This window comes from Monodon monoceros, unplaced genomic scaffold (assembly GCF_005190385.1).
Source record: "Monodon monoceros isolate NGI ecotype Baffin Bay Population unplaced genomic scaffold, NGI_Narwhal_1 Super_Scaffold_4, whole genome shotgun sequence".
Taxonomy (NCBI): domain Eukaryota; kingdom Metazoa; phylum Chordata; class Mammalia; order Artiodactyla; family Monodontidae; genus Monodon; species Monodon monoceros.
The window spans coordinates 71588959-71602143 of NW_021703781.1; the positions used below are offsets into that span (position 1 = coordinate 71588959).

The window sequence follows — 13185 nt, forward strand, 5'->3', positions numbered from 1 at the left end:
CTTTTAAGAACCAACTCTCCTTGGCAAAGCTTTGTGCTCTGGCCTCCCCAGACCAAAGGAATGACTCCAGCCCTGATCTCTGAGTGATCCAGTTTTCTGAAGCACTCCTTTGGGACTGCTTTGCATAGTTCCTTAATGCTTCTTCATGGCTCCTTGTCTGCCTGTGTCTCCTTGAGGGCAGATTTGGATTGTGCATCCTAACACCCAACACATGGCTTTGCAGAGGCTGTGCTCAGTTGATGCTTATAGGTAAGTGATGTGTTAATATCATGGGCTCTTGTTAGTAATCTGGAATCTGGCCACCTGACAGTCTCGGATCTGGGTCCTTAGAGTTCACTGAGTTACTATGGGCTCTCCTACACCACAACCCAGTCCAGTTGTGTCCAGGTAGTTGTAGGGCCCAAGGCACAGAGGAGACAGACCCACACCTCCTTCCTCCAAGTCCTTCCTACTCTTTCCACATCTGACACCCCACGTGACTGATTTATATAGTCCATTCATTCATTCATTCATTCACCGAATACTTACCAAGCACAGTGTGCCAGGCATTGTGTATGCAGTAACAAGCTAACTAGATACAGTTCCTGCCTCGGGGGCTCCCGGGATGGAGTCCCTTCCACACAGAGCCAGGATTGGTCCTCATCTGTCTGCCTCTCTTTCCTAGATCCTGAGATGTCTCGGCTCAGGAATCTTGGATCCATCATGTGTCCCTTTGGAGGTAGGGTCTCTTTGCCCTCTGCTGATGCCTAAGGCCTCCTGCTAAGGTCTTCTTTCTTCCTGCTCTCCCTCTTGTCCGAGGCTGAGCTATTCCTCATTCCCAGGAACCACATTCGAATCCATTTTCCCAGCTCACAAAACCCAGAAAGAGATCTGGGCTCCCCAGAGACAACCTAATGGTTATGGTTAATATGAGTTTTGCATCTTGAATGTCCATTTGGTTTAAATTAATAAAGACAAGTGCAAATTCTGAGGACTATACACAGTCCTGACAGGTGATGGGAAAGCAAAGCCTAACCCTCGCTGGGCTCTGGCTTGAGGTCCCGACCCTCAGGTCACCAGTGAGGATCTGGCCTTTGACTCTGAACCCTGAGGATGAGGCTTCTGGTCCTCCCTGCAGCCCCTGCTGCCTCGGATGCTGATGACGGTGCTGTGTCAGCGATGAGCGACACTGACGGCTGGGGTAGGGACTGTGCCAGTCTCTTTTTTTTCACATTTCACAGCGCGGTCCAAAGCTGCTGGGGGCTGCGCGGGAGGGGTCCCCTGGCCTGGCGCTGGTGGCATGGCGAGGAGTCAGGCTCGCCTTTGCTCAGTCTGTGCCAGGACCCTGGAGTGTGGCTGGCTCTTCCTGAGGGCAAAGCAAAGCCTGCGAGTAATCTCGGGGGGACTTCCTAGAAAAAAAGAAATGATTCCAGGTTAGAAAGATGTAGGAAGGGCAGAAAACGGATGGAAGGAAGCGCTGGCTGGCACGAACAGTGAGTGCCAGGGCTGTCTGGAGCCGGAGAGAATTCCCAAAGCGCTCTTCTACTACCTGCCCACGTGCGTGCGTGTGCCAGGGAGCGAGAGACCAGAGAGCGAGAGTCAGGGGCCGAGCGAGGAGACGGGCCGCAGGCAGATCCCAGGGAGCGCGCTGCCCGGGCGCCGAGCCCAGGGGCCGCCCACTGGCGGGGAGCGCGCAGGGGAGGCGGCGGCGGCGGCGGCCGGGCTTCCCCGGGCTTCCCCTTGCCTGGCTGCGAGCGCACGGCGAGGGCTCAGGACGCGGAGGCGGTGCCCGGCGCAGGGGAGCGGGAAGTCCCCGAGGCGTCCTCCACTCGGGGCCGGGAGCGTCGGGAGCGGCCAGCGCGGCGTCCCTGAGCCCCGGAGCCTCAGGCAGGAGGTTTGGGCTGAGCCCTCCCCGCCGCCCGCCCCTCCGGGCGCCCGCCCCCCGCCCCCGCCCGCGGCCTGGAGCGCGCCTCCCTCGCAGCCCCGGGTCTGAAGAGCCGGCGCCGGCCGAGCTGCGGGGGAGCCGCGGATAGCACCAGCCGCAGCCGCCACGGGAGCTGCTCCGGCCGCACCATGCGAGAACTGGCCATCGAGATCGGGGTCCGAGCCCTGCTTTTCGGGGTCTTCGTGTAAGTAGTGGCGCGCCGCGGGCGGGGACGTCCGGACTCGGGGATCCACGGACCGAGCGTCTCGGCGCCCCAAGTTTGTTTGCGTCCCGCCGGGGCCAGGATTCGAGGGCCCCTTTCCGCGCTAAGGATGTGTCCTAGGGGACCAAGAGAGACCCTCCCGGTCTCCCTCCTGGGACTCTGGGCGTGAAGGGACCCGCGTGCGCGAGGCTGGGACCTGTTCCCGTCACCCGCGTCGCGCCGGGGAGCGGCTCCGGCTGCCGCTCGGGTCCCCTCGCTTGCGCCTGTCACCGGCTCCGCACCGCCTGCCGGGGGATTCTGGCTGCTTCCCTGGACGCAGACGCGCCCCTCGTTGGTGTCCTCGGGAAGTTTCTCCTTGTGTGTGATCTTCGAGCCCGACGTTCGCAGCCTTCGCTCCTAGCCGCATCGCTCATTGCCTGCCGCGTGCGCGTCCCTGGCTTTGGCGCCGCGGGTCCGGGTGAGCGTTTTCCCTGGAGGCGTTTGCGGTAGTTCTCCCGCTGGAAAACTGTTGCTGCGGAGGCTCGGAAGTCCGGGGCCGCAGCCCTGGGGTGCGGGCTTCGTACGCCCGGAGATCTGTGCCGAGTCCGTATCCGCTTAGGGCAGCAGCGGGACGCCCGGTGGGGCCCCGAACAGTGGGTGCCCGGAAAGAGCGGTCTCGGAGGGGGCGCTGGCGCAGGTTCTCTCAGAGACGTCTGAGCCCCGGTGCGCCCCGGGGACCCGCCGCCCGCCTCCCGGCCCCTGTCGCGTCGCTGCCTTTCAGATCCAAGCTCAGAACACCAGCTCAGACCCACTTCACAGCCTCCTGTCATCTCCTGTCACCTAGGCACCCACATCTACACTTGTCCCTCCATTAGGGGGTCAGGTTCTCTGTCTTCCTGTGCCCATGGCTGTTTTCAGACACATTTTGCATATTTAAGTTGCATGAACTTTATGGATTTGACTTCTTTTTAAAGCCCACTGAGCTATTCCAAACAGGAGGCCCCTCTCTGGATTTCTGCCCCGGATATGGAGTCATTGGTGGCAGGTGGGAGACTGTGAGATGACTTCTATTCCGCGCAGCCCAGGGTATACACATACAAAGAAATGCCCTTTCTTGCATGTTTTTGTTTATGAGGGGCGAAATTCATCTAGAGTGTTTATTCACACCGCCAGAACAAGCCGTGAGCTCCCCCAGATGCAGAAAAGACCCTAGCTTCTGACTAAACACTAGTGTTACTCAGTGGGAAGAAGGAAGGAGAACTTCAGGTGTGTCCTGATGCACTTGGGAAAACAGAAAACACTTTTCCCTCCTCTTAATCTATTTTTCTACCTTTGGAATATACATTAAAACTAGTACTTGCCTTGTGGTCAGTTGGGGACAATTTCCAACTGGCAGATAGGCTAAGCCCCGTTAAATTACTGTGTGACAGAAATGATAAAATAGTGCTCAGTGCACAGTAGAATTTACCATTTGTTGGGGGAATGTTTGTGTGAGTAACACTGAAATAAAGTGCGCAGCCTCTTTTGATTGCCACTGGGAATTGTCAGATAAAAAAAGGGTCCAATAATATGTAAATATTTGTATTATTTTCAGATATCCCTTCAAACGTCCCCCCCAGACATTCTCGAGATGTTTACAAATATATAATGAATGGTCTATGCAGTGGATTCGGGAATTTTTGATAATTGTTATTTTATGTGCTTCTTGCTTCCTCTAAGGATGTTCTGTAAAAACCAGGTAGTTCATATTCTTTTCTCCAAACTTCCCCTTTGTATGAATTACTTACTGGGGGATCTGCTATCACCCAAAGGGATACTCTTGGGCGCTGATGGCATTTTTGGATGATCCCCTGGTTTCATACCAAATTGGAAATATTAACAGTGAGTCCAACTGTGGCTCTTTTACCTGCAAAGACCAGCTTTGGTATCTGTGCAAGACTCCCTGGGAACCTTGGAAGCTCAGATGCTGTTATCATCAGGCAGATAACGACTTCCGGAAGAACCGGTTTGGAGCACACAGATACAGATGACCCTTTGTTTTCTCAGATAAGCTTCTGGCGAGATGACAGAGGCTGACTTTCGGGGGGAGTTTTATTCTTCCTTTTGCCGGCGCTGGTCTGATGGCAGGCTTCAGTGGCTTGAACTCCCCTCTGCTTATGAAGGTGGTCATCTCAGTAGCAGGGCTTCACTCCAGTAGGCTTAGAAAGTCCCTCTGGGCAAGCCGAATCCAGTTGCTCTGCTGTGGGGTCCAACTTAGCTGATACTATCTGGTTCTGCTTGGTATAGCTACTTTATTTCTCAGGATAAGGGAATAATCTTTGGGGGGGGGGAATACCTTACGTCTTTGCAAACTTGTGCCTCTGGGGTAACATCATCTGTGGATGCGCTTGTTCTCTGATCAGATTTGCTCTGCATAAGAGTAGACTCCCTCCACCCAGTGCCCACGTGCTCCCAGAGATTTGAGGTTAGTGCTAATGCAATGCGTTTTTGGTTCCATAGGTAGTAGGGATATCTGCTTTCCCTTGTTCTCTTAAGGAACTGGTTCTCTGTCTGTAGATGAGGCTTAGTGCTGAGGTTTGATGATTCAGGATTCCAAGAGGAGGCTTTCCATGGGACACTCTCCATAGAGCACCCGAGAAGTACTTGGTCCTGGCTGAGAAGCTCAAGCCACTGAGAAGAAAATCAGTAACGAGTAACGAAAATTAGGGCTGGCACATAAAGTTTAACCTAAAAGGAAATAAATTGGTTTGAGGAATCAATGTTTAGGATAAATCAAATTATGATGTGTAGCTTTGAGGCTGAATTTAGTGCTGGGAGGCTTGTGGGCCTAGAGGTCCAGTGCTGGCTTTAGCAGGTGCAGAAACACTCAGAGAACCCCTGCTGGCGTCTTGGGTGGCAGCAGGACGGAATGAGCCCGTGGGTGCACCTTCTCTCTGCCTTTCCTGCAGTCCCTAAGTAAGAGCAAAGGGGCCTCTAGGCAGGACCTGGGGTCTTCAGTCTCTCCCTCTGTGCCTCCATCCCCCCCTCCTTCTCTCTCTCCCTCCCTGTGGTCCCTGGAGGCTCCCTGTCTGGCATGTCCTTCCAGGAGCTGGGGGTCTGCTTAGGATGCCAGGCTGCTCAGGGAACGGTGTTGCCTCACCTCAGATCCACCCAGCATCCTTCTTTGAGCTCTTCCTATGCAGGAGGCGTGTGCAGGCGCCAGAGATGGTTGGAGACTGAAGGCCGGGTGCCTTCAAGGAGCTCGAAGCCTGGCAGAGCAAGCACACCAGGCACCACTATTTGTTATCCCCCTGCCTCCCCATCCAGTCGGCAGATGCATATTTGGCCTCTTCTAGGTGCCTGCAGTTGTAGTAATTTTCTTTCTCTATCATTAGTAAACTTCAGTGTGTATAATTCCAAACAGGCACAAGGAAACTTGGCACTTTAGCCGGTTCAGGTGACTTGCTCCAGGGCCTTGGCTGTCAGGAGGATTTTTGGAATATCGGCAGTAGCTAGCAGATCTTTCTTCATTACCCCTAAGAGTCCAGTTTAAGACTCTAGGTGGGGGATGGTTATGGTAGGTGGAGCAGAGTGCTCAGTTTTACTTGGAGGAATTAATTAGTCCTAGGAGGAATGACAAGGAGAGACAGTTGCCAGGGAAGGTTGCTTAGAGCTGACCTCTCTCACCTGAGTGTTGAGCAGTGCATGGTAGGTGCAGAGCGCCTGGGCCCAAAGACATTCCTGCAGACGGAGTGTCCTGGAGCAGAAGCCTGGAGGCACATTTTGGGTGGGATCGGGTCACCACGTGTGGCTTTAGCACAACATGTGGGTGGTAAGAGGGGCAGGAAGTGATCCTGGGACAAGAACGTGGATGGTCTCAGTGCCCTGTCAGGAAGCGTGGACGTTCCCTTGTAGGCACTCACTGGGGAGCCCTGGGAAGTTTGAAACAAAAAAGCACCGTGATCAGATACATGCCCAGTGCGGGGTAACGGCAGTTCCCTTGGGCACCTAGGCCCTGTTTCCTTCTGGGAGTGACCGTGTACAGCTCTGCCGCCGCCGCTGGGCCCCTCTGTGCTCTCCAGGAGCCCATGGTTTATTCCACCTTCTGTGCAGGTTACACGTCTGGAGTCTGCATGTCTGTCTTCTTTGCTTTCCGCATTCTCCCACCTGGGCCTTGGGTGGTCGGCACCTCGGGAGAGATCCCCAGAGGGCACTCAGTTTCCACTGATTGTGTTTATAGGCCTCTGAGTGTTTTGCATCTATCCAGAGCAAGGCTTCCTGAAGGGCAGTCTGCTGACCACCTGCACCTGGATTACCTGGGGCTCAGTTCAGACTTACCTGGATCAATCTATGGAGTGGAGCCCCGGGAATCTGCATTTTCAACAGGTGAGCCTTCTCTCCACCACGTTTGGGGACTGCTGATGTGCAGTTTACAGTAGCTTGAGACCCTCTTGTGGTCAAGTGCTGCCTATAGTTCTTTTCTCCTTTCTGGCTACACGGAAGACCAACGTTCCCAAACCCCTGCCTTTAGGTGGGACCATAGGGAACATGGGAAGAGTGACAGGTGTCACCTCCAGGTTGAGGCAACATCATTCCCGTTTAGTGGCCTGTCATTGTCCTTCTCTGTTGATGGCGAGCGTGGAGCTCTGTGTTGAGATGGCAGAGCTGCCAGATGCCAACAGCAGGACAGCTGCTATTGGAGGTGAGCTCTGTGGAACAGAAGGAAACTTTTTGCATTTGGGGACTGATTAGCTCCAGTAGCAAACGTCTATTCTGTTGTATCTAACTAATACACCCGTAATAATTTTGCTCCCTCTCTAGAGAGAGCTGTTTGAGGCAAAGTGTAAATGTTAGACCTTGGGCTTTGGAGCTGGAAGGTCTGGGTTTGGATTTTGGTTCTGCCACTAAGTAGCAAGTTTCCTAAAATCTCTGAACCTCAGTGTTTTCATGGGGTAAGTGGGAGTAGTTCCTACTTCATTGGGTTAATAAGGTGCTGTGAGTGCCTGCAGTACATATACCAACAATTAGGTGTCTTCTTCCCACTCTTGTGAATTCCTGTTACTTATATGTAGTGTCTAAGGATGGCAGTGTAGCGTAGTGGTCACAGTCATGGCCTCTGGCACTGGGTTACCGGGGCTTGAATCCTGGTTTTGCCACTTAGCTGTGTGAGCCTTTTAGCAAAGTATTTATCCTGCTTCAGTCTGTGCTTCTCCATCTGTTCGACAGGAGTATTAACTGCATCCATGGATGTAAGCCTTGCGAGTATTAAACGAGAGAGTCTCAACAAATGGTAATGTGATTATTATTATCCTTTTATTAAGATGAAGCCAGAATATACACTAAAAAGAAATGCCATAGGTAGCTAATGATACTCTTATTACAAATGATTTACTACGGGATTTCTATAAAATAATAGACTCTTTTAAATATATTTCAGATGATTCCTTTTAGCCCCCCAAAGTGAGGTATGTAACTTCCCATGAGTTCATTCAGTGAGCTGTACCCCCATTTCTCAGCGTGGGCTGCTGTCTGTCTGATGGAAGGTGGCAGGGGGTATCTCAGCCCTGTAGCTTCTCAATGGTGACAAATTGCTGGCCTTTTACAGCAGTGATTCTAGGACATTGAAATCAGAAGTGTTATCAGCCTAACAGCATTTGATAATGTGTAAGGAAAATGCTGTGTTCCCATCATTTACTTCTGAGTCTGTGTTCACCATACAGAGTTCCGCTAGAAGCCTGGTGCAGACAGTTCTTCCATCAGACACCCTCTCCACCCCCAGCTGGTGCATGCTGGACCAAGTATGCCCAGCACTTCTCCCCCGCCCGGGAAGGCGTCTGCTTTGTTATCTGATAAATGGAGCATCCTTCTGTTTGAAATATTATTTGCCACTGTAAAATGAGTCGGCTGTACCCAGAATTCTGAGAATTGTTGATGTTTTTCCACAGGGAGATAAATGCTTATAACACCATAAAAGGAGATCATTAGTTTCATAGCTTTTGGATAAAGTTATCTCAATTAGTCATAAAGATTATGCCTTTTATGACCCATACAAGGCTTGGAAAAGCTCCGTGCCTCTATTTTTCTGTGATTGTGTTTTTAAATATGAAAATCATCTTAGTAATATTGCTTCTTTAAAACATATAATCTTAGTGTTCTGTGGATGAATTAGAAACACTGGTTCACAGTGAGGAAGTGAATTCGTACAGGACTTGGAGATGCCCGGGATGGGTGAGCAGGAAGCCGGGAGGGGCTGGGTCTGTGGAGCCCGGGGACGGCTTCATCACAGTCTTTTAATATGTGACTGTGAAAAATTGTCCCGCCAAGGTGAGGCACAAGTTGTTACTATGTCTTCAGCAAAAACAAAGTAGCAAGAAACAGGGTCAGAAGCTGCAGGAGCATGTAGGTTGGTTTTCAGAGAGGGTGCAGTCTGCTAATCAACGCTAGATATTTCTTTCTCCTTTTCCAGAGGGTTTTTAAAATGTGTTTTTATTGAAATATTAGTTTGAAACATATAAAATTGCTGACGTTTGACTGTTTTGACCTACAGAAATGGGAATTTCATTTTAGGCCAACCTAAAAATAATATACACAAAGAAAAGTGTATGATTCATAATTGTACAGCTGCCCAGAATACCTTCCACCCTCTGAGCCCCCTTCTGCCACCCTGAGGGTCTCCATCACTCTGACTTCTAACAGCATTTTTGAACTCCGTGTAGGTGGCATCATGCAGTGTGTACTTTTTTCTGTGGCTTTTTTGGGTTTTGTTCCCGGCTTCTTTTGAGACTCATCCATGTCGTGCATAGCTGCAGTTTGTTAATTTTCTTTGCCGTAGAGCATGTGATTGCATGACGGCACCTCTTCATTCACTCATTTTATGCATATCATTTATGGATATTCGGGTTATTTATGGGTTTGGCTATTAAGCATAATGCTGCTTTTGTTTTTAATGAACATATTTGTAATTCCTGTGGCGTATGTCCTGAGGAGTGGAAATGCTAGGTTACTCATCTGAGGTTTTTAAAGAGGATTTGGTTCTTTTTGTCTGTCTCAAATTTTGAAAGAGAGCTGCAGTCTGTATGCTGCTTTAGTCTCCATTCGTTGGTCAGTTACTTTGTGTAAAGTATGTGGTGGCCCTGGTGAATGACATGAGGATGCCTAGAACTGGGTCCCTACTCTGCAGCAGGGTGGGCAGCGTGGCACCAAAGTCAGCTCATGGGCTTTGGAGTTCAATCCTGACTGCTGATGATAAAGATGTGCCTCAGCTTCCTCATCTGTAAAGTGGGGACAAGATATCCGCCCAGGAGGCTTAAAGATGAGGGTATGTAACATGTGACACATGGTAGTTGTTTAAGCCAATCTCCTTTCCTTCCTCCATCTCTCTTCCTTCCTATGGGGAGGCCGAGATACAGGTCAATAAAAGATATCTAATGTCACAGTGTAATAATAATAATGAGTGTAGCTTTCAGTGCCACAGCAGCGATGAACCTGGAACTGGGATTTAGGAAGTTTGGGAAAGTGTTCTGAATAATTGTCCAAGAAGCCATTGAGAAAGAGAAGTGGTTGATATGTGTGTATGTGTAGGTATCCTTTAATAGACCTGTTTCTCCATCTTGGTTAAAGGAAACAAGTTTCAACACTAACAGTGTGCCAGCTTTGTACTAGGCACTTGTCACACCCTAGATGACTTAATCTTTGCAGCCCCCACCCCAAGAAGTGATACTGTTGTCCTAGTTTCCAGAGTTTAGAGTTAATGCTTCTCAAATACAGAGAACTCTTAACAATCAGTATGAGAAGAAAAGAGCTTTTCCAAAAAAAAAAAAAAGACAGCTTACAGAACAGGGAACGAACAAAAATACAAATAACCAATCTTGTTTAAATCTTCGATTTCCATAGAAGTGCAAAATATGTGTCTAAAAACAATAAAATATATTGCATATAGATTAGCACAAGCTTTTTATGGACTACAATGAACGAATGCAGCCACTGAAAGTAGTTTTGTAGATAATGTAGATAACTATTTGTTAGCTTGGAGGATATCCATAAACTGTTAAGTGAGAAAAAGCAGGTTACATAAGTATGCATAAGGCTACTGTAATGTGTTAATTAATAAAATCAATTTGTATCTATGTCTGTAAGAAAATAGCTATAAAGATAAACAACAAAATCTTAATGGTGATTATTTCAGGCTGATGGGATTATATAATATTTGCTTTTTTCTTTATACCATTTGTTGTGTGATTATTTTACAGTAAACATCTGTTACTTTCACACGTAATTAGAAAAATTGATTTAGATTTTTCCTGTTATGGGGAAAAAAAGAAGCTAATGAAATATCCTAGATAGGATACTGGATGATTGTTTTGTGATTGTTTTAGAAATATCTGAAGTGGGAATGTGTCAAAAATTAACCCTCCTATATTTCATATCAACTAAAATAAAGGAAAATCAGAAGGTAAGAATTAACACGCAGGACGTGCAAGGTGGAACGGATATGATCAGATGCTGCAGGTGGAATTGTAAAAGGACATAACCGTTTTGAAGAGCAATATGGCAATGCACAGACAGTCATAAAGTTATTCCTGTCTTTGACTTAGAACTCTTAAAAAATATGTTGAAACACTGATGTAAAAAGTGCAAAATCCTAAATCCTCATGTATAAAGATGTTCATTACTGTGTTTCATACAAAGCAAAGTAAATATACTTGTCAAATAAAAATAAAACTCAAGTAGTCAACATTTGAAGAATGGTTTCATAAATTATGGATACAAAGAAATACTATATAGCTATTAAAATAATCATTTTGAAAATCAGGGTAAAGTTTTATGATATAACAGTTAAAGAAAGCACTATAAAGAATATATCATATTTCCAGACTATTGGAAATATATCTGATTTGGGCAAATATTAGAAAGGATAACACAAAAGTGAATGTGATGGGAATGAATGTGTTTTTCCTCACTTGAACATTATTTTAAGATTATAAAATAGTTTTAAAAATTAAAACAGTACAAAAAGTGTAAGTTTTCCTGAACTCCGTCACTTACCTCTGCCAATTCCATTCCCTTCACTTTTTAAAGTTAAACTTTTAAACACATATTTATATATTTTAAAAACTGAGAACACATTTTATCTATAGTAATTTTTTTTTTTTACTTAATGTATTGCTATCTTGGAGATATTTTCTGTCTCTGTAGATCTACTTGTTCTTTTTGCTGGCTGCGTGGTGTTCAACTGATTAACCTATACAAGGAGTTATAGGGTGTTTTCATCTTTTGTTATGACAAACAGCATGGCAGTTGTGCATATATTGTAATGTACCTGTTAAAGTACTATTGTCATAAACTTGTGCAAATGAAATTTCTGAGTCAAAGGCCACATGTGTTTTGAATTTTGATGGGTACTGCCAAATTGCCACCCAAACTGTTGGTTTACGTTCTACCAATAGTTCAAAGGTGTCTACTTTTTGACATTCTTGCCAATGTTGGATATTATTAATGTTTTATATTTATACCATGGGAGAGAATATGACATTTATATCTTTTCACTCATGTATTGGAAATTTGTACTTTTTTAGGTGAAATATCTTGTATTTCCCTTTATCCATGCTTTTATTGGATCTTCAAATTTATCTTACTGATGTGTAGCAGAGCTTTATTCCTTATAGTTGTTGACCTTTTATTTCATAAGTTGCAAACACTTTTCCTCTGTGGTTGACTTTTAAGTTTCTTTGCAATTTCTGTTATTGTGCACATTTTAATGATGTAGTTAAATATATCAGTCTTTTCCTTTATGGTTTCAGAGTTTCTCTTCTATTTAGAAAGTCCGTTCTCATCTAAAACAGAAATATTCTTCTGTTTTGCTTAGTATACTTTTATTCTTTAATTTTAATTCTTTAATGTATGAGAATTTTTTTAAATTTATGGGGTGAGGTAGAGAATTTAACTTTTTTCTTGCATGTGGTTTGTCAATTATGAAATAGACATTGTTTTCTCAGTGACATCTTAAATCACATACAAGCTTCCATATATCCATGGACTGCAAGTGAATTCTATTCTGATTATCTGTTTGCCTGGCTGCTCAATATAACATTTTAATTATTGTAGTTTTATAGTTTATTGAGATATCTGAGGGGAAATGGCCCCTTCTCCCTGAAAAGGGACATAGGATGATGGTTTAGACTACAGGATCCAAAGCCAGGATGCCTGAGTTCAAAGCACTGATCTGCTATTTACTAGTTATGTGAACCTGGGCAGGTTGCTTTATCTCTCTGTGCTTCAGTTCCCTAGTCTTAAATATGGGGGTAATTATAGTGCTAAAATAGTTTCATTGAATTGAGATCAGAGGCTGTGGCTCGCATGATTTCTGTGTTTTATAAGTTGTTATGATTTTCTGTATGGCCACGTACATAGTCAATTTTTAAATTTACATACAGTGTAAATTTTTGTAAATTTATATAGTTTGAACATAATGAATAGTTTCTGTATGGTGGGTACAAACCTCTAAATATATTAAAGCAAGTTAGCTGTGATATTCAAATCCTCACCCTTTTAAATTTGTTCTTTTTAATGTGAAGATATGCTCCCTCTGTCAAACTGGGGTAATTAAAGCTTTCACATTTTTTGAGATAACTAATATTTCATCGTATTGCTGCCAACTTATTCTCTGTTTTCTTTAAGTGGTGCTTCATTTCTGTGTTTTTTTCCCTTTTGTTTCTTGCTTTAGCTGAATAGCTTAAGTTTTCCTTGCTACCTCCCATTTTTTCCTTTAGTGATTTGGAAGTCAAATTGCTATGTCTACACTTCTAGTTAGTGTTCTTAAATTTTCTTTCCTTCTGATGAATTGAACGTTTTATTATTGTGAAGTTTCTATCTTTGTGTTAATATTCCTTATCTTAAAGTCTACTTTATCTGATATTAATATATAGCTACATTATCTTTCTTGAGATTAATGTCTGCACAGAATGTATTTTTCAGTCCTTTTACTTTCAACCTATCGGTATTTTTATGTTTAATGTATGACTCTTGTAAACAGCTTTTAGTTGTACCTTTTAGTTTTATCCAGTCTGGCCAGTCTCTGCCATTTAATTGGAGTGGTTAAGTC

General features: G+C 45.7%; 1 protein-coding gene across 3 annotated transcripts in view; it reads left to right on the plus strand.

Annotated features, from left to right (window-relative positions):
* The first annotated feature begins 1708 nt into the window (after positions 1-1708).
* The window catches only part of PLPP4 (phospholipid phosphatase 4), a 117026-nt gene continuing 105549 nt past the window's right edge, over positions 1709-13185 (plus strand). The window contains exon 1 of one of the 3 annotated variants that reach the window (XM_029245630.1): positions 1709-2108. In XM_029245630.1, coding sequence (XP_029101463.1) covers positions 2053-2108 — 56 coding nt within the window. In that variant the 5' untranslated portion in view covers positions 1709-2052. The remainder of the gene's footprint in view (positions 2109-13185) is intronic. The other 2 variants (XM_029245632.1, XM_029245634.1) reach the window with 2 other exon arrangements.